This window comes from Diceros bicornis, chromosome 37 (assembly GCF_020826845.1).
Source record: "Diceros bicornis minor isolate mBicDic1 chromosome 37, mDicBic1.mat.cur, whole genome shotgun sequence".
Lineage (NCBI taxonomy): Eukaryota > Metazoa > Chordata > Mammalia > Perissodactyla > Rhinocerotidae > Diceros > Diceros bicornis.
In genome coordinates this window covers 4,851,978-4,872,870 of record NC_080776.1, presented here as the reverse complement: position 1 = coordinate 4,872,870, position 20,893 = coordinate 4,851,978, and the positions used below count along the sequence as shown (strand labels likewise).

Sequence of the window (20,893 nt, the reverse complement as noted above, 5' to 3'; positions counted from 1 at the left end):
GGAAACAGGGTAGAAAGTCAAAATAAAGTCCGAGAGCAGGAATAGGTATTTTGTATCCAGTCTCTTAGTTACTTTGGCTAGGACTGTGTGCTTGTGTTGGAGAAAAGGGATATGCCAAGATCAGAAAATTGATCTGGGTCAAATTATGGAGGGCCTCAAATGTTACTCTAAGGAGCATCATTTTTTTTTTTTTGTCATAAATAACAGATGGTGACAGAGTGGTTGCACTGAAATATAAAATTATAAAAAGCAGTATTCTAGGATAACAAATCAGTCAAGGCTGGGCAATATGGACTTGAGAAAGGCAGGTCGAAAAGTAAGGTAATTTGTGCTGTGATCCATAAACGAGATCATGAAGTCTAAAAATAGCAATAGACCATTAGTATGATGACAAATATTTTTCAATTCCACAAGATGTTGGGAATACAGAAGTGAACATTATGGTTCCCAGTCCTGCTGTCCCAGAGTTCACAATCCAGCAGAGAAAACAGTTATTCTTTTTTTTTTTCCTCATATGATTAATGCTGATGAGATGTTAGGTGAAAAAGTATATCTGGGACATTATCCTAATCTGGGAGGATCAGAGAAGGATGCCCTTAAAAGTGACTTTGAAAGCTCAGTGCTATGGCCTGAATGTTTGTGTCCCTCCAAAATTCATATGCTGAAACCCTAACCCACAATGTGATAGTATTTGGAGATGGGGCTTTTGGAAGGTAATTATGTCACGATGGTGGAGCTCTCATGATGAGATGAGTGACTTTATAAGAAGAAGCACTAGAGAGTTTACTTCCTCTCTTTGCTCTCCTCTGTGTGAGGATACAATGAGAAGACGGCCATCTGCAAACCGGGAAGTAGGCTCTCACCAGACAGCCCATCTACACAGCACCTTGATCTCGGACTTCCCAGCCTCCAGAACTGTGAGAAATGTTGTTGTTTAAGCTATTCAGTCTATGGTAATTTGTAATAGCAAAATCAAACTGACAAGACACTTACTCCTGAAGGTAGATTAAGAGATAGTTATGCAAAGGACAAAGGGAGGGAGAGTTTGGAGAACATTCCAAGCAGAAAGAACAGACTATGCAAAAGTCTGCGGTGCTAGGTAAATATCATAATCAGTTTTCTGGAATTTTCTATGACGTCTAAGAGCCTTTGATGAGCAAAATGATTCAAAAGATTTTACTATAGCTGAGCTGAGCAAACTTGGGCAGAATTATCTCTCTTAGCTTGCTTTCTCTTCTGTAAAAATGACAAAATGCATTATAAAGATGGCAGAATCAAAATAAATAATTTGTATAAATGGGGTTTGTAAAACCTCTTTGAAGTCTGTTAACAAGTTCGGTGACACATAGTGTGACAACAGAACGTGAACCCCAATATTGAAATTATGGAGAGACAGGAAAGTATGTAATTCAGAAATGAGTTCTAAGGCATGTGGCGTTATGACAAGAAACAAGGGTAGCCAATAACCATAACAAAGATCAGATTAGTATGGGAAAGGGCTATTTAGCTTGGGAAGGAGGAGGGTGGAGGGGAAAAGTAAACATTTTAATCAAATCCAATACTTTGTTATTGATTTCTCTCTGCCAGACATACCTTGTAGAATACTTATAATGCTTTTGACATTGAGATATTTGGCCAAAGCTATTGGATTAGTCAAGGTAAAAGCTCGGCCCCTGGTGTAATCTCTTGTATTTCATTTATATGTGATTTATTCCTTTATCCACAAGAAGTCTCTTTTTATTGATAAAATAAATGAAATTGAGAATCCCAAAGGGAATTTGATGTCCACTCAGACAAAATAGGTTTGCAAAATGTAAGCAGCAGCCAAGAAAAAGGATTCAACTACGTGAAGATTGTGGGTTTCTTCTCTTTATTTTTTTTTCTTTTTTTTTTTGGTTACAAAGCCAACACTAGTCAGATTTTCTGTCCTTTTATGTGTTAGCCAGTTAGTTATCCTTGAAGTTTCAAATTACCAAAAGCTATGTTCCTACATTTCAAATGCCTGTTTTGTTACTCAAAAAATTTAATGTCATTTACCGCCATTAAGGCTGCACCTGCTCTTAGCTGGAAATTTTTATACAATGTCAAATCTGCAAAGCTTTTCAAAGTAAGCTCTCTACGGGGGAAGTTGGCATTTTCTTATTTCCCTCATCAAAGTTAGGACAATTGTCAAAAATATCTTCACAAGCCTTATAGCTGTCTTGTTTAATATGATCAGTAAGATTTTAGATCAGGCTGAGATATCACAGCTTCCCAAATGTTTCAAAATAATGTCCTGGTTAATATTTAATGTAACTACAGTAGGTCTTATTGAGTTTTATGTCAATCAGAGACATAAATACACGGACAAAAATGATTTTACAGTCATAATAAAAATCATAAAATAATTCCTAATGAATACACAGCAGACCATTTTTATTTAGTGTCAAAAATGATGGATAGGGAAGAAATACAAGCTACAGGCCTTGGTTCCTGCACATTTGGTTTTAGTCTGGAGGCAGTATTTAGTATTCAGGTCCTTAGAATGTTAGCACTCAAAGGACCTCATTCCTCAGAGCCCAGTCCCTTTTGTTTTAAATCTAGAACCAAAAATAATCAAATAAAAAGTTTCAACGTTAAATCAGTGTGAGAGCAAGAGCTAGAGTTGAACCTTTAATTCATTGCAACCACTCTTCTGAAATCTTCACTATGTCCACCAAAGACTCTTAACTGTCAAATGCAATAGACATATTCATTCCATGTCTTACACACCACCGTTCATTCTATATCTTCCGCACCGCCATTTCATGCATTGGTGGGGTTGACCTTATTGTTTAGCTCTCTATCAAGCATCTCCTCTCTCTCACTTCCTCAGATCTCTTCTGTGATTCATCTCCTGTTCCCTGACCTCCTTCATGGGCTCTAATCTTAAGTCATCTCTTCGGCTCACTTTGCACAATCTGCTTCATTGTATTCATCTATTCCTATTCAAACCCCTCCTAAATACAGGGCTCACATATAATATATCACTCTAATTGGAACAATTTTTAGAGTAAGAGGGGTTGTTATTAATAGTTCTATAAGATAACAGGAATAAACTGGGACTTTTCTGGGCAAACGTGAATGCATGATCATCCATCCATATGAAATGACAGAATGCAAAAATGATTTCAATTCTCCACCGCTTCCTGTATCCAAGCCCTTGACCCTGTAACTTTGTAGTCGCCACCCTCTCTCACTCCAGGCTTTGGCCAATGGAATAAGAAGGAAATGATGTTGTGCCAGTTCAATCCTAATCCTCAAGAGAATGTGTGCACATCTGTTGGTTTTCTTGCATAGGTAGGTATGCTTATCCTTGTACCTCAGCCTTTCTGTGAGAACACACCCAGCCTGGCCTGTGGGAGCAAGGTGAGAAGCATGTAGAGGATGAGACAAGTGGAAGATTCTGAAGGCACTCCAGCTGACGTCACCAGAAGCTTAGCTACCCAGCTGACTTGGCCTGAAAACAGAAATATGAAGGGGCCGAGCTGAGAGAGAAGATCTTCCCAAATAAGCCCAATCTTTACTACTGACCTACAAAGTTATGAGTTGAATAAATAATCCTTGTATTAAGCTAAAAATATTTGAGGTGGTTTATTATGCAACATTATTGTGGCTGTAGATCCCTTATATGCTAGCTCAAATCTCTCTCTTGAGATTCAGATTCATATACTAAATATCTTTACCTGAATGTCCCTCAGACATTTCAAACTCAATAAACCCAAAATAAACTTATGAAATTTTCCACAAATATATTCTTTTACCTTTATTCTTTATCTCAGAAATCTAGCTTTTCAAGTTAAAAATCTGAGACCATATTAAACTCTCACTCTTTCCCAATTCCAATTGGAGAGCTATTCTCATTGAGTCTATCTCTTACATGTCTTTATAAACCATTGTTTTCTTCTATTGCCACTCACTGGGCCTTGGCTGGACCTTCTTAATCGGGGCTCTTGCAAGAGAATTAAGCCTTAGTGTCCTAATGTACCCACTGAATGTAATACATTAATTTACCCCTTATACATCTGGAATTGGAGAATTGAGAAAACATCACTCAAATAATTTTCTCTAAGGCTTAATTCCCTTGAGGAATCCAGATTGAAAAAGGTAGGCAGGTCTTGCTCATTTCCACCTGGACTATTGCAATAGTCTACCTGTTTGTTCTGCCTTAAGCCTCACCCTCTTCTAGTTGGTCCTCCATAAGTTATGATTTGCTTTAGCCTTTGTCATTGTTCTTCACCTGTGAGTGAATTGTATTTCAGAAAAAAGTTAGATCCTCTCTGACAAGGATGCTATCAAAATTAAAACAATAGTATATTTAACATATTACTAATACCTTTATATTGCTTACCTCACTATTTATCAGTATTAATACTTATGTATGAAAACCTGCTGCTGTCATTTCATGGTCTTTATAACGGCTATTATTACTCTGTGATCAACTATGCTGAGCATTTGATATAGTCTTAGAAGAGAGTTGAAAACAAATGGAATAGCCATGCCATGAGCCAGTTTTCCCATATGGATATAGCCCTGGTGCAACATTTACATAAAAGCACATTGTAGATTCAGAATGACAACTCTTGATCTGAGGACTTGATATTGTCTTTCAAGGTGTTACATCCTCTCAACTAGAACACTTTCATATATATTAAAATGTCTTTCTGAGACAAGAGCTGTGAGCTTTACTAATATTTGTGAAGCAACAAAATTTTCTAGAAACTGCAGTAACTTGCCAAGGTTTCCTCTGTAATTTAATCAGGCCATCAATCAGCAAGGTTAGGTCATACAAGTTAATATTTCTTTACAGCTTAGATACAGTTGAATGATTTTTGGTTTAACTAGAGGCAAAATGTTAGTTCCTCATGACATTTAACAGTTCCTGGAGTCATTATTTTGACAGCATCTATTTGACCTGAGAAACCTCTTGCCTCCGGAAATAGTCTTAGGGAAAAATTTGCTTACATAAAAACTCAAGAATGAAAATGACCTTAAAGGTCAATTTTAATCATCTATTAAAAATAAATAAGGGCTTCTGAGTAGGAGGATGACATGGGCCCAGGCTTCTAACTCCCCTCACACAGAGTTTAGGAGAATGACCAGGAAAAAATGAAAACAAGGACCAACATGCTCTAAGCCTGGAAACTAGGAAACCTGTCATCAAATGCCTGAGATTTCAAGGAATGTCTGCTAAATACACTACACACCAAATTGATTGAAGAATGCATAAAGGTCTGGTTTGCAGTTTCCCCTTCCTAAAAGAACAGCAGCATTAAGAAGTACTCAGAAAAAGAGCCCGGAAAACTCCATTAATAAATCCTTAGAGAAAAGAGTGGAATTTATGGGACTAGTTGTCATAATACGCAGAAAGTCACTGCAGCAAGGGGTGTGTTCCTGGAACAAGTGTCTAAATTATAAGCAGAATACCCAGTGGGGGCTCCTTCTAGATTTGAATGGGTCACAAAATCTCAGAAGCAGGCTTTCCTTTTGGGTTAAGGACTAAAAGAAGCAGAGAGCTCATAAAGCTTAAGACTTCTTTCTGAAAGGCGCATATAAAATAAGCAGGAAGTCAGCACACTTAGACCAATTTCCAACTGAGGTATTTCTTCTTTATCTCGTTTTTTTCCTTAGACCATAAGATCTTTGAAACGATGCTAAAAGACAGAAAAAGGAGACAATTTTAAGGAATCAGAGAAAATAGCTTTCTCTGAAATCTATTCACTAACAAAGGAGAAAAAAATTAGAAAACTGCTGAATTATATTTCCAAAATGTTCAAGACAACTTAGCATCAAACAACTTCGCATCTATGAAGTTAGAGAAAGTAGTAGTGAGGTAGGAAAAATTGGAAATCAAGATCATGCAATGCATTGGGGGATAGGGGCGTTTGTAAAGATGGGATACAGGATGATCAACCCCACTCAGCGAAGGAAATAGAGACTACAAATAATTTCTATATATGTTGAATAGGTATTTTGTTAAGTTGAATGTATCAACTCCATGTGTTCAAATGTTTTCAGCTAACTGGATAAGTACCGCTAGTGGCTCACCCATCCGAGGTGTTTTATAACAAGTGTTTTATAAGAGTAAGCCTGTGGACAGCTTCTTAGGTTGGTCAGATAAGGCAAATGTCACAGTTTTCTGAACACGTATCAGCAGCTAGCTGAAGACTCAAGGGAGCTCAGGCTGGCTAACCAAGGACGTACCTTCCAAGCTATCTCACTCTTGTATCCCAAGGTGAAAAAAAATGTGGACAGGAACTATTGTATTCTGTCAAGCATGTCAAGTATGAATCTGTGACCTACATATATTACATATGTGGAAACTGATATCAGCCTGCCATGCAATAAGGCAGATTGGAATCAAATCTTGATATCTGGTAGAAAAAGCAGGATTGCATACAATGACAGCTCTAAGGAGGTGAAATAAGCTACCTTCATGTGGCTCCAATTAGAGCTCTTTGAGTGTGGGTCCCAATGTTGGCAGTGGCAGGTGGCAGACATGGGTGTGAATTGGGGACCTGGAGACAAAAGAGCTTAGCGGAGGCTACTTCTCAGCTCTCCAGGGAAATATGAAGAGCTCTCCTAAACTGAGTTGCATCTGTGGGGCTTAATTGTTTACAGACAATTTATAGAGCCATAATGACAGGTCTCTCCTGTGTAGCAAAGGAAAACATAATTATCAAATTAAAATACGCAAGGGAACTCCAAACATAAATATTATTTTATAAATGTTCATTAGTAAAACAAAAAACTCAATTTTTTAACTTTGCCCCCGACTGAGAGAAGGGCAAAGAGATGAATTAGATGAGGTTGATAAAAATAGATGATCGACTTGGGAAATCAAATATATGTTTATGAGCAATGCCAGAAAGAAAAAACAAAAGGATGAATCAGAAAAATTAATTAGTGAAATAATATGAATAAAAATGCCTTGAATTAGATAAAAGGTTGAATTAAGAAATACTATGGATCCATGCTTGAAGGGAATCCAATAACCACTAGGAGATGAACCAAAAAAAGAACTCAAGTATAGGAAATATTGGTATAAAAATACCAGCAGTAAATATCACCAACCAACCATAGAGTTGTTTAAATATCTAACATCAAAATAAATCTCAACAAATAAAGATAAATAATAAAAAGGAAGTTTAATTCAAACCTACAACTCATGTTGCACTTAATGGAAATAAAAATAGTTACATTCCTTCATTACATTCAGAATAAAACAAATTGATTAAATAGTGAAATTTAAAAAAAAATAAAACCATAAAAACAAGAATAAATGGTGAGGTAAAAGCTTTTATGTGCATTAAGGCAAAGAAAGAGTCATAAGATGATTGATTGATAGATAATACTACATAAACTTTTGGAAAGATTTAATGTCAAACAACAACAAAAACTATAAATAAAGATATTTATCAAACAAACAAAATACTCGATTAGTAAAAATTTATTTGAAAAGTAAGTCTAGGAGAACTTTACATATTACATAATGTAAAATGTTTATGTTTAACAAATAAAGCCTTCTTATAAATAAATAGAGCTTTAAAAAATAGAAATAATGTTAAGCTATTCACAAAACAAGAAATGCAAATAGCTAATATATAAGAAGAGATGAGTTTCACTAGTAATTTCAGTTTTAAACATCAATGGCATACTCATTACAAGTCCAAGATCTTGGGGAAAAATATTAAAATTCTGAGTTGACAATAATGGGCATTCATATACTAAGAAAGTGAGTACAAAATGGTACAAACTTAAAGCACAACATTACATATATATATTTTTTTGTTTTGTTTTCTTTTGTTTTGTTTTGTTTTGTTTTCTTTTGTTTTACTGCAGAGATTAACCTGGGTATCTGTTTGGATGAGGATAGCATAGAAAAATTATTCCATTGTTTCCTATATTCAATGATGTTCAAAATATTAAATATAAACAAAATTATCAAATACACAGTATTGCTTTTATTAAAATATTTTAAAAAATAGAAATGATGAACTTTTATAAGAAGGATATATATTAAACCCCTTAAAATTTTATAAATGACTCTCTTTATCCCCCTACAACACCATCAGGTCAGGATTTTGATAAATGCCCTTTGTACACAAACCTATGATTGGTTTTTAAAATAGAGCTTTATTGAGATATAATTCATAAATATCATAAAATTCACCCATATAAAGGGTAAATTCAACGGTTTTAAATATATTCCCTGAGTTGTGCAACCATCAACACTATCTCATTTCAGAACATTTTCATCACACCCAATGAAAACTTACATTCACTAGTTATTCCCCATTTCTCCTCTTTCTAGTCCCTGGTAACCACTTAAGATTATGTTTGTAGTAATTTGTTCCAGCAGTAATAAAAAACTAATATAAGACCCAAAATGTATGAAGCAAAAAGTGACATAATGAATTTAAGAAATAGAGAATTCAGCAATAATATTTGGAGACTTCAATATTCCACTTTTAATAATGGATGGAATAACAAGGCAGAAGAGTAACAAAGAAATATAAGACCTAACACCATAAACCAACTAGACCTAACAGACATCTATGGAAGACTTGACCCAATCAAAGCAGAATCCACTCACATGTACATTGAACTTTCTTCAGGACAGTATGTTTGTGTATAAAAAAAGCCTCAGTAAATTTAAAAGAATTAAATCATACAAAGTATGTTCTTCAACTACAATGGAGTTAAAATAAAAAGCAATTACAGAAGGAAATTTGGGAAATTCACAAATTTGTGGAAATCAAACAGCACATTCCTAGATAGCCAATGGGTCAAAGAGGAAATTTTATAAAGAAAACCAGAAAATACTTTGAAATGAATGCAAACAGAAACACAATAAACCAAAACTTATAGAATGCTTCTGTAGCATTCCTTAGAAGACAATTCATAGCTGTAAATGGTACATTTAACAAGAATAAAGATCTCAGATGATAACCTAACCCTCTATGTTAAGAAAGTAGAAAAAGAGAGAACTAAATCCAAAGCATGAAATAATAAATATGAGTGGAAATAAATAAAATAGGTAATTAAAAAATATATAGAAAATCAACAATAAAAGTTGGTTCTTTGAAAAGAGCAACAAAATTGATAAATCTTTAGCTATACTGATCAACAAAAAAAGAAAGATGACTCAAACGTTTAAAATCAAGAATGACAGAGAGACATCACTAGCAAATTTACAAAATTAAAAAGGATTATAAGGGAAACTATGAATAACATGGCAATAAATATGGCAACACATTAGATAACCTAAATGAAACGGACAAATCCTCAAATTGAATTAGTAATCAAAACCTTTCCACAAAGAAAATCCCAGGACCAGATGGCTTCACTGGTGAATTTTGCCAAATCTTTAAAGAATTGACACTAATCCTTCACAAATTCTTCCAAAAAATATGAGCAGAGGGAATACTTCCCAACTCATTCTGTGAGGCCAGTATTGCCCTGACTCCAAAACCAGAGACATCACAAGAAAACTACAAACCTCTATCTTTTATGAATATAGATTCAAACATCCTCAACAAAATACTAGCAAACTCAATCGAGCAACATTAAAAGGGTGATATACCATGACCAACTAGCATTTATTCCAGAAATGTAAAGTCAGTTCAACATATAAAAATCAATGTAAAACACCATATCAATGGAATAAGGAAAACTACATGATCGGTTTAATAGTTACAAGAAAAACACTTAATAAAATCCAACACCCTCTCATGATAAACACATTCAACAAATTGAGAATAGAAGGAAACTTCCTCAACCTGATAAAGGCATCTACAGAAAACTCACAGCTAACATCACACTTAACAGTGAAAATGGAACACTTTTCCTCTGAGATCAGAAATAAGATAAGGACATCTGTTCTTGCCACATCTATTCAACATTGTACTAGAGGTTTTAACCAACAGTTATATAAGAAAAAGAAATAAAAAGCATACATATTGGAAAATAAAAAGGAAAAAGAAAATTATCTTTGCTGATAACCTGATCTTGCATATACAAAATTCTAAGAAATCTACTAAAATATTAAAATTAATAAGTGAGGTTGTATATTCATTCAACATCAATATACAAAAATAACCTGTATTTCTACACCCTAGCATTGAACAATCTGAAAATTAGCATAAAAAAGAATAGTTAGGAGTTAATTTAACAATAGTAGTACAAGATTTTGTATTTGTTTTCTTTTTGCTGCTATAACAAGTTACCACAAACTTAGTGGCATAAAATAACACAAATTTATTATTTTCTAATTTTGGAGTCCAGAACTCTGAAGTCAGTTTCACTTGGCTGAAGTCAAGATGTCAAAAGAGCTGGTTCCTTCTGGTGTCTCAAAGGGAGAATCCCTACCTCACATCACATCATATCTCTCTTACTCTGGCCCTTTTCCCTTCCTCTTCTGCATTTAAAGGAGATTTGTGATTACATTGGGCCAGCCTGGATAAGCCAGGATAATCTCCTTAAGTTCAGCTGATTAGAAATCTTAATTCCATCTGTGATTGTAATTCCACTTTGGTATATAACATAACATATTTACAGGTTCTGTACATTGTCCTGCTTCTTTTCATGTTTTCTATTTTTTCTTCTTGTTGAAATCCTGATATTTTATAGTGTGGAAACTCTGGAAATCAGATTTCCTCCTCTCCGGGGTTTATTGTTGCTGCTGTCTGTTGTTGTTTGTTTGTTTTAGTGACTCTTCTGAAGCAATTCAATAAAGTCTATATTCTTTGTTGTGAGTGGTTATAGAAGTCTGCTTGTTTAGCTTAGTGTTTAACTAATGATTGGATAGGTAATGATTAAATACCTTGAACCAATAAGTCATCCAGTCTTTGGCAAGTGGCTCTGCATGCATGTTGGGGCACATCTTCAACACTCTGAAAGCTTACAATTCTGCCTCAGCCTTTACTTCCTGTTTGCACAAGTCCTCAAGGTCAGCCAGAGGTGAGAAATTAGGCCCTTTCTCAAGTCTTTCCTGGGCGTGTACACAGCCCTCCAAATGCATGTGCCCTTTGATATTCCTAGGAATATGACAGTGTTTCAAAGACTCCTATGAGCATTTTGGTTTAAAATTTTTGATCAACCTCTTTGCCTAACTGTTACTGTTGCCTAAGCAGCTGCAATATTAAACACTTACTGCTAGCTGTTTGCTGTAAATGCCCTGGCAAATCATTCATACAGAGAAGCTTTGACCCAGGTCGAATAAAAACAAGCCCAACAAAGGGGGATTTCCAGGAGGCTTGCAAAAAGTTCAAATAGTGACATTTTTCAGAAAATGGGACTTTTGGGGGATCTCCAAACTTCTTTTGTGCCTCTTGTCACCAATACTAGTTTTCACAGCTACCATGATTGTGAGGCAGTTGGTTTTCAAGGCTAAATGCAGAGCTGGGGAGAAGGCAATGGAAATGGGGCAAGTTAAAACATGAAAAAGCTTATGATTCTTACTCAGATTCAGCAATTTTTCTTGAATAAGTGCTCCTTGGATTGATGCAGGCTTTGGTTAAGTTCTAGAGTTCTGAAAAAGTTGGTTTTGACAATTTTTGCCAGTGTTCTTTCTGCTTACATGAAGGAGTAGATTTTTGAAGGTCCTTATTCTGCCATTCTGGAAGTTCTTCTCCTTATGATTAGGTTTTGACTGAAATTTATTCTCATTGTAATATTATTCAGAGAAGATTTTGTATTTTAGAGTTTTTATGTCAAATGAAGGATTAATATTCAATTTTGGGTTCCTTTGATAAAGTGATCTCAGGAGTAAGGAATGGTGTGTGTGAGTGTGTATGTATGTGTGTTTGTGAGTATATCCCTATAATCACACGATATTACCAGGAGTATGAGAGAAAGTGGTCACGTTCCTGGTCTAGCATCTTCAATTCTGTTCATTTTAATTAAATAAATATTCCAATTCCCTATAAAGTTTTGATTGACATGCTGTATCCCAAGGATACAAAGATGAGTAAGATACAGACTCTGCCCCCAGTGAGCCTATAGTATTCCTCAGATTTTTTTCCTGCTAGAAATAGGTGAGCCAGCCAATAGACCTGGAGACGATACCAGTTTCAGAGAAAACCAGATCTAGGCTAGAATCGGCCAAACAACACCAACAATGCTACTCTTACTACATTCTGAGCCCAGGACTGCTAAGTGTTTTACACAGATTTTCTCACACAGCCTTCATGAAAACCTTATGAAGTAGGTTATCCCCATTTTCAGATGAGCAACTGAGGCTCTCAGAGATTAAATAAAATGCCATTACTGGTTCCTTGTCACACCCACACTAGAAAACAAATCTGAGTTTACAAAGTGCTTCCTATGTAGAACCAGATCCTGCCACTTGCTTGAGGAGAGCCCATGGGCAGTCTCTCCAAGTTTTCACTGAGATGAGAGACTATGGGGAATATTTATTTTCCTAACACTTTTCTCTGTGGTGATCATGTATTACTTTTAGAGTTAGACCCAAAAATATATTTACAGAAGTATGCTGTTACTTTCAGGACTTAGCCCCTTCGCATAAAGGTGGCAAACTATATTAAGAACGGAAGCACAGCACATACCTCTCCAAAGGACGTAAAGTAGAAAATTATTATTGAATAGGCGCATCTCCAAATTCTCTTGGTAAAAGTCCACTGAGGTTCGCAGATTATGAAAGCTTCTCCCTCTGAAGGCCAGGTAGCAGCAGGACGTCACAACCTCAGGGAAGTGGTACATCTACTTTTTCATTATGTTTTGAAGTTGAACTCTTGGTTTTATGCTTACAGCAAAGAAAAAAGTTATCCACGCTTCTGGATTCATTTTAATAACTAAATGATGCACTTGTAAAGGAGCTTTCATACTATGGTTTTAGGCACTACATAAATACATGAATAGGTAGCTTGTACAGGGAAGAGAAAGTATGAGGGATTTTGTAGAGGCCCATTTATTCACAATTCATAAATCAGCTTATAAGAGCAGAAGTTATGTTTAACAGGATGCTGTCAGCTCCATTTCTGCCCCAGGCAGTGAACTCTGGAAAAAAATGCAGCACTGTGAAATTGTTTAAACCACTAATCCCAACTCCTTTCATTTCATAGAGATATTTGGGAAAATACAGGCTGTTTCACATAATAAGCTGTGGTCATACAAAAGCAAATGCAACCCCAAGCATCAGAGAACTGGACATTATGTTTACATTCAAAACTATGCTGCTGTCATTAGCAGTTCCCTGGCATAGCTAAAGACTGTGTGTTATTAAGGTGTGTAGTGTGTGTTTTATTGATCTATTAATATTAATCTGGAGATTGATATACAACGCTGTGTGTTCCAGTTGCCTAAAGCTGGTCTAAATGGACCAGCAATTATAAAACATGCCTGTGGATACAGGAGGTCAAACACTATATGCTTTATATTCCTCAAAAAACAGACCAAAAAAGGACTATTTTAAAGAGTAATTTTTTGGTGTTTCTGGCCAAGATTTTTTTTCCTTCTAAAACATAATCTAAAACCTAAAAAAAAAAGAAAAAATTGGAAATATGCAGAATTCTTTCTTTTGTAAAACCAAAATATGATGAGTTTATTGGTATACTTTTCAAAGAAACATTTATGTTAAGGGTTAAGAACAAATAGATAACATATACCTTTTCACATTAATTACATTTGTTTTTCAGTTTATAACTGTTATTTTGTTTAACTTCAGACATGAACTTATCAACTGATGTTTCATGATTTGATAGCATTCTTCTAATGGAGCTTGGGGTAACTCAGATGTCACAATATACTCTTCTTTCTTAGCCCTTTGTGTTTAAGGCCACCAGTTTTATAAAAATTTTTGAGCTGTCTCTAAGTTCTGAAAATATCTATCCATGAATAAAAAATAATTATAGGTAGCATTTACTGAGCGTATATGTGCCAGGCAATAGTACTTGTGTTTTTCATATATTACAGCATTTAGCCTTCACAATCAACCACTAAGTAGGTATCATTATTATACCCATTTCACAGATGAGAAAACTAGAAGCACTAGCAAAGGTGAAGCTAGGATTCTAACATGTGCAACCTGAAACAGATTCCATGTGTTAGCGGGTAAGAGTATGAGCTCTACCTTGCACTGGCGTATGCTTATAGTTCCTGCATTTTGGCATTATACTTTTCCCTCTTTCCACAGTGCAGTGGCAGTGCCAATGCACATCCTCAGCATTGCTCCACTCATCATTTTCAGCGACTGACGCATCACTTCCAACGGCTAGTTCATCAGTGTACCCAGTAATGCAAAGGGTGCTTTCTACCTTACCAATGTATAATCGCCACCTAGTAGTAAATATGTAATAATAGCCAGTTCTAGTGATTGAAGAGTTACCCATATCATTCCTAAAAAGTGTCTTGACACACAAATCCTTTAAACTTCAATACAAACGAAGCCAGTTCTACTGTAAGCAATAGATGACAATGATCAGTTGTGTGTATAACGTTATTTTAAAATAATACAGCCTTTGGGACACTGACATTTTTGTAGTAAGAGTTTTTAAATGCCTTCGGGTTGTATTGCCTGTATAATATCTGTATAATGTTTGTAGTTAAAAGTTTTCCACTTATGTTTTCTTTTTTGAGTTATAAATGTTAGAAAATGTCAGTGTTGAAACTATTTTGGTAAAAAATAATCATTGTCATTAAGGAAAAGAAACAAGTGTGGCTAACATTTATTGAGAACAAACCTCAACTGGAGAAGTACTTAGGCTTGCATAGACATGTGAGAGCTTGGACAAACGGGCCTTGCTCCTATCGTGATTTCAGGTGTTTTAGGTATTTTTGCCTGTTTGGTTTTATGTTCCCCACTTTGCCCTATTACCTCTAATCACCCATTTCTCTTTGATTCATCTAACTCCACGGCATCCAGATTTTACATTCACCTCCCAGATCTTCTTAGTTCCCAGCTCGTCCAAGATCCATCCTCCTTGTCAATTCCAACACATGGGGCTTAACAATATTTGCAAACATTGGTATCTTAAGCATAGATGCTAGATTTTTATCCAATCGTTTTAAAGTAACTTTCAATATCTGTTTATTAATATAATCTATAATACAATGTCCTTATATTTGGATGACTTATGTATTCCATGCTTTTCAAGTACAAATATTGAAAAGCATGGAATACATCTTACTTGGTCATTGTATATTATTGATTTTTTTAAGCATGCAACTGAATTCCATCTTCCACGTTCTTTTAAAAGTTTGCGTTTATAATTGTAAAATGGGCCTATAGTTGTGGCAGGGTACTACATTTGTTCAGTTTAGAATTATGTTTATGCTATATTTGTAAAACCAGTAGTAAAATTTCCTTTTATTTTCCTTGTCCTCAGGAAATTCAATGAACTTAAAAATTAACTGATTTATTTATTAGTTTTTTTAAAAAACTCAGTCATAAAACTGCTCAAGATGGGAACTCAAGGTAGAACTTCCAGAACTCAGTTTTTTCCACTCTTTTTAATCCATTCTGGGTTTCTGTTCCATCTTGATTCCATACTGGTAATGTTTACTTTCATAGAAATCTATTATTTTATCAAAAATTGCAAACATATATATCCTTTAGTCTCTGTATTTATGGCTTTAACCCCTTCCAAATTGCTAAGGTTTATATTTATGTTTCTTCACTTTTATTTTTCCAGCAGTTTTTTGAGATATAAATTTATTTTATTATATTTCCTTGTTTTACTATGTTTTCTTGAAAAAAAACTTCTGGATTAATATATATATGTATTTACTCTTTTTATTATAATTTATTAATTTCTACTTTTCATTTATTCATTCTTTAGCTTTTCTATATTTTCTTGACCAGTTGTACTTTTTTTTTTTTTGATGAGGAAGATTGGCCCTGAGCTAACATCTGTTGCCAATTATCCTCTTTTTGCTTGAGGAAGATTATTCCTGAGCTAACATCTGTGCCAATCTTCCTCTATTTTGTATGTGGGATGCTGCCACAGCATGGCTTGATGAGCAGTGTGTAGGTCTGCACCCTGGATCTGAACCTGTGAACCCTAGGCCACTGAAGCAGAGTGCACGAATTTAACCACTACGCCACTGGGCTGGACCTGCAGTTGTACTTTTTAATTTGAATTCATAATTCATTTACTTTCTTTTTGTTTGTTTGTTTAATAATAAAGCATTTAAAGCTATGAATTTTACTCTTAATACAGCTTTGGTTACATTTCATAAGTTTGATAACTATTGTGGTTGTGACTGTTTATCAACTAGGTAATAACAGTTTGTGGTTCCTCTTTGACCCAATATTCATTTATTTCCTTTTTTTTTTTTTTTGTGAGGAAGATCAGCCCTGAGCTAACATCTGTCTCCAATCTTCCTCTTTTTTGCTGAGGAAGACTGGCCCTGGGCCAACATCCATGCTCATCTTCCTCTACTTTATATGGGATGCTGCCATAGCATGGCTTAACAAGTGGTGTGTCGGTACATGCTGGGGATCTGAACCCTGGGCTGCTGCAGCAGAGCACGCACACTTAACCATTACACCACCAGGCCGGCCCTCTCATTTATCAACTTTTTAAAAATTCAAGTTTTATTATATTTTTATTGTTTATTTGTTATCATTTCCTTTTATTATTGAATCTTGCTCACAAACTATGGTTTGTATAATTACTATTCTGAAGAATTCATTTATGCTAAATTTTTGTTGTATGATTTATATATTTTAAAAAATATAACAATGAATGATTTCAAAGAATCTATGTTCTCTCTTCATCAGGTACAAAGTTCAATATTAAATACGCTTACTATTTCATTAATTCTTTTAATTCCACTGTCATTTGTTTACTTGATAGATTAAAAACTGAGAGAGATACTTTTAAGTCTTTGACTCTGATGACTATGGTTTTGTCAGAATCTTCTTGTATTTATAAAACCTTTTGTTTTATGTATTTCAACATCACATCATCTGAATCCTCAAGTGATAGTTATGCTCTCAGTTTATTTTCTACCTGTCAATCCTCCTTTGTCTGATTTTAATATTACTATGCCTGTTGTGTTTGTTGTTATATATTGAAGATGTCTGGTATGGCAACGGAAGGAGGACAGTGAAGACTGATTAGGGTCAGTCAGGATGTACCCCTGTCATATGTGGACCATGATAACAAAATGGAGTAACATATGTCAAGGCTTCTGAAATGGAGCTGGGAGGCCATTAAGGAAATGCAGTTATGCACGACCACCATGTCTCTACCCAGATGAAATGTAACTTTTGAATTGTGCTTCACTGCTGTCCTCTTGACCTTCTTTCAAGAAATACGCTTACTTCTATAGATAAGCCCTTTTTGCCTTAGAGGTAGCCTTAGCAACCAATCACACCTAGCCAAGACGTAACAGTTGTTGCCAGCAGCAATTACAAATTTTGCAAAACAACTTGTATAATTTAGCTCTTTTTGCCTTTATAAACCTTTGCCTCCTTTGTCTTCCTCGGAACACATTTTTGGGTTTCTGCCTGAATCTGTGTCTCTCAACTTGCAATTCGAATTGCCCAAGTAAATATCTGCTGTTTAAATTGCTGCGATTTTTCCTCAGTTGACAAGTAGGATTGACCCCCAAAAGAAATCTGGGTTATGTCATTGTGGCAGAAGAGAGTGGCTCGAATGTCATAGTAATCAGGAATATATGCAACTGGAAGTTACAGAAAATACCCAACTAGGAGCAATTGCAATTAAACATACAAAAAAGAAAATGTATGAGTTTATTTTTCTATGTGAAGAGCATAGGAACTAGGCAGTTGTCAATATTATAGTGTGTCCACTCTGGACCTCTTCCAAGGGAGCAGAATCAAGCTGATCACAAAGTTGGGCTCTGAGAAAGACTATGATTGAATTCATTAACCAAAGATCCAACTACGTTTTAAAGTATCATATTTGAATCAAATTTATTTTATGCTTGAATTTTTAAATATAGATGGGTATACAGATAGATAGGAAAAATATCTTATTCAACAATAAACTATTTTTTTTTACTGACCCAATCACCTAAGCCAAAATAAAAATCACTTGTTACAAATTTAAATTTCAGAAAGCATCAATTTCAACAACTTTTAAGATATAAATTGTTATATATGTACATATATTATATGTATATGGTCTTCCGCATTGATTTACATAAATTAAGCATTAAAAAATGTTTGAGGTCTGAAATATAAACTCTTTCAGAATTGATCTCTACCTCGAAAAAGAACTTTTTTGTTATTGTTTCTAATAATCATTTATTATTTTTCATTAATTCCACAAAAAGAACATTTGCTATTCAGTATCTCTCACGTAAAAATGCTTATGGTTAAATGTATTTTCTCCCATTATTTTTATCCCATGCACTAGAAAAAAGCAAACAGTGTAGTTGCATTTTACTACAATTCTGCCAAAGAAAGTACTGAATGTAAATTCATATTATGAGTGAATAATGATGTATTTCACCTCATTTTAATTTCAGTAATTGAGTGGGAAAACAGGAAGATCTATTAAAAGGACTCTGTACTGATCAAGCACTAATGAGAAAATCTCTGAGTCCCTGGCTGTCATGGTAACAGGGCATTATGGAAATCTGATTAGTATGCCTAACGGCTACAAAAGTGATAGACTACACTTCTAACTGTGTTGTCTCTGCAAGATGAGCTTTATGTTCCTAAGAGGTGAGAGATGGCACGGCTCTGTTTATCTGTACACCAGATACGGAATGCACTACATGTTCGAAAATTGAGTTAAAAGACCTAGTACTAAAGATAAATTATACTTTGAGAAGATTTACAAAAATTAAAATTAAAAAACAAATTAGTTCACTCTTCTCATTTAACTGACAAATTTCTGAACAATTTGTTTTATTTTTATTTCAATCTAATTTCATGGACATTCATACCAAAGATAAGACAAAGATGGTAAAAAGAAAAAAAAAAAGTTTTGTGAAAACAGGAAAATAAATCAATAGTGTCCTCTTAAGAACAAAATACCCCAGTGGAATGGGTTAGAAATTGCACTAAGAACTATGAGTCTCCAAGAGTAATTAGACCAGAGAGTGTTAGAAAGAGCTCGATGCAAGAGTGTTTACAAACGTAAAGTATAACAATGAGCAAGAGAAGACGGTCAGGATGGGGGGTAGGAGTTGACCACAAGCAACTGTGTGCCAAGCTCTCTGCCACCAGAAGTAATGTATCTGTCTGTTTAACAATATCTTTCCTTCTGTGCCCTTGGCCTTTAGGGTACAAAACTCAGTGAATTCTGAAAATTGCAAGGCTCAGTGCTTTCAGTTCTGCTTTGTTCTATTTAATACCTTGAGTGTCAATGAATTTTTAAAGAAATTGATCACGGCCTTCTGATCCTTTTTGGTAAATAAAGTAATTCTAAAAGGAAAACCTTTTAGATTAACAGAGGCAAAGTAAACACTGGCATGCATTATTGACTAGCAATCCGTGTGCCTTGTCAGACTTGTGGGTACAAGGAGCATTAATAATGCTTGTCTTGGGAAGCTTATTACTCTTGTTAAATGCATCAGCATGCGGACTAAGTTTTACGTGTACCAAATATCAAAAGCAATCAATCTAAAGTCAATATAATGAAAGCTAGAGGAGCATTTATCTACGTTTCGAAATTCAGTGGTGGCCGTGGGGTTGCAGAGAGAAAAGTGTCATTAAAGCCAGCAAAGTACAAAGTTTCATTTATACAAGATGAGTAAGTACAGCAAAGAGGCTATAGTTAACAATTCTGTACTGTATACTTAAAATTTTGCTAAGAGACTAGATCTTATGTTAAGTGTTTTTATAATAATAATAAAATAAATGCAGTGGGTGGCGGGAAACTTTTGGAGATGATAGATTCTTATGGCATAGATTGTGGTGATGGTTTAAAGGATGTACACTTATCCAAACTTATCAGGCTGTGTGCATTACATACGTACAGTTTTTTGTGTGTTATTCGTACTTCAATAAAGTGGTTTTTAAAAAAAGCCAACAGAGTGAAGAAACAGTGTAAACAAGTGCCTTCCTGGAGAGATGAGGCTGATTCAGGGGGCTGTGTGTACTGACCTGGGATGGAAGCAGCAGGTGGAAAGCCAGTCTGTGTGGCCGAATCCCGTGAGAAGCACGTTGCCTTTGGGGAGCCCCACCATCTTCCAGAGGCGATCTTCCCCACAGGAGACTAGGATGTCTCTGCGGGGATGCACGATGATGCTGTACAGGGAGACAGAAGAAGGAGAGTCAAGGGGAGATAACAGCAAATGGTTTTACATTGTGAATAAATGAAATGGCAGTGCTCATCCCATTTCTGCAAGGCAGGACGACTCATAGAGTGCTGGCTCAGAAGTCAGAAGAGCCGGGTTCTACATCCTGGCTGTAGCTCTAACGCTTATAGTTTTCTGATCGCCATTAACTAGTTAACTTCACTGGATCTCAAATTCCTCATTTGCAAAATGAGATGGTTGGTTTAGGTGAATGTTCATGTCTAATTTTGGTGTGAAAACAACAATTCTGGTTTTTCTTCTAGGGAGAAAATTTATGCCAATGATAATTTAGTGTTAGGATATTTGGACCGGTAGCCACGCTTATCATGGAAAATCAAAGTTCTTCTCAGACAACAGTATATCTTAAATCAGGCACTATCCAGGAAAAGATCATGAATCATAACCACATTATCATAATTCTATGATAAATATTATAAATGAAACATTAACTCCATGGCCCACTATCCACACAAAGCGAAGGAGCTCAAATTCTGTGCTAATATGCCACTTAAATTGGCTTCAGTCAATGCACAGTACACAAATTACGGTAATGAATTCAGGATGCAAAAGGCAATTCCCACTCTATAAAGGCATAGAGGGAAAAGAGAAAGAAGTATGTAAAATTAATGATTAA

General features: G+C 35.2%; 1 protein-coding gene across 4 annotated transcripts in view; it reads right to left on the bottom strand.

Moving 5' to 3' along the window:
- The window catches only part of LOC131398997 (sperm-associated antigen 16 protein-like), a 598,225-nt gene that overhangs the window by 450,334 nt on the left and 126,998 nt on the right, over positions 1-20,893 (bottom strand). For all 4 annotated transcript variants that reach the window (XM_058532945.1, XM_058532944.1, XM_058532947.1 and 1 more), the window contains exon 2: positions 20,066-20,209. In XM_058532945.1, coding sequence (XP_058388928.1) covers positions 20,066-20,209 — 144 coding nt within the window. The remainder of the gene's footprint in view (positions 1-20,065; positions 20,210-20,893) is intronic.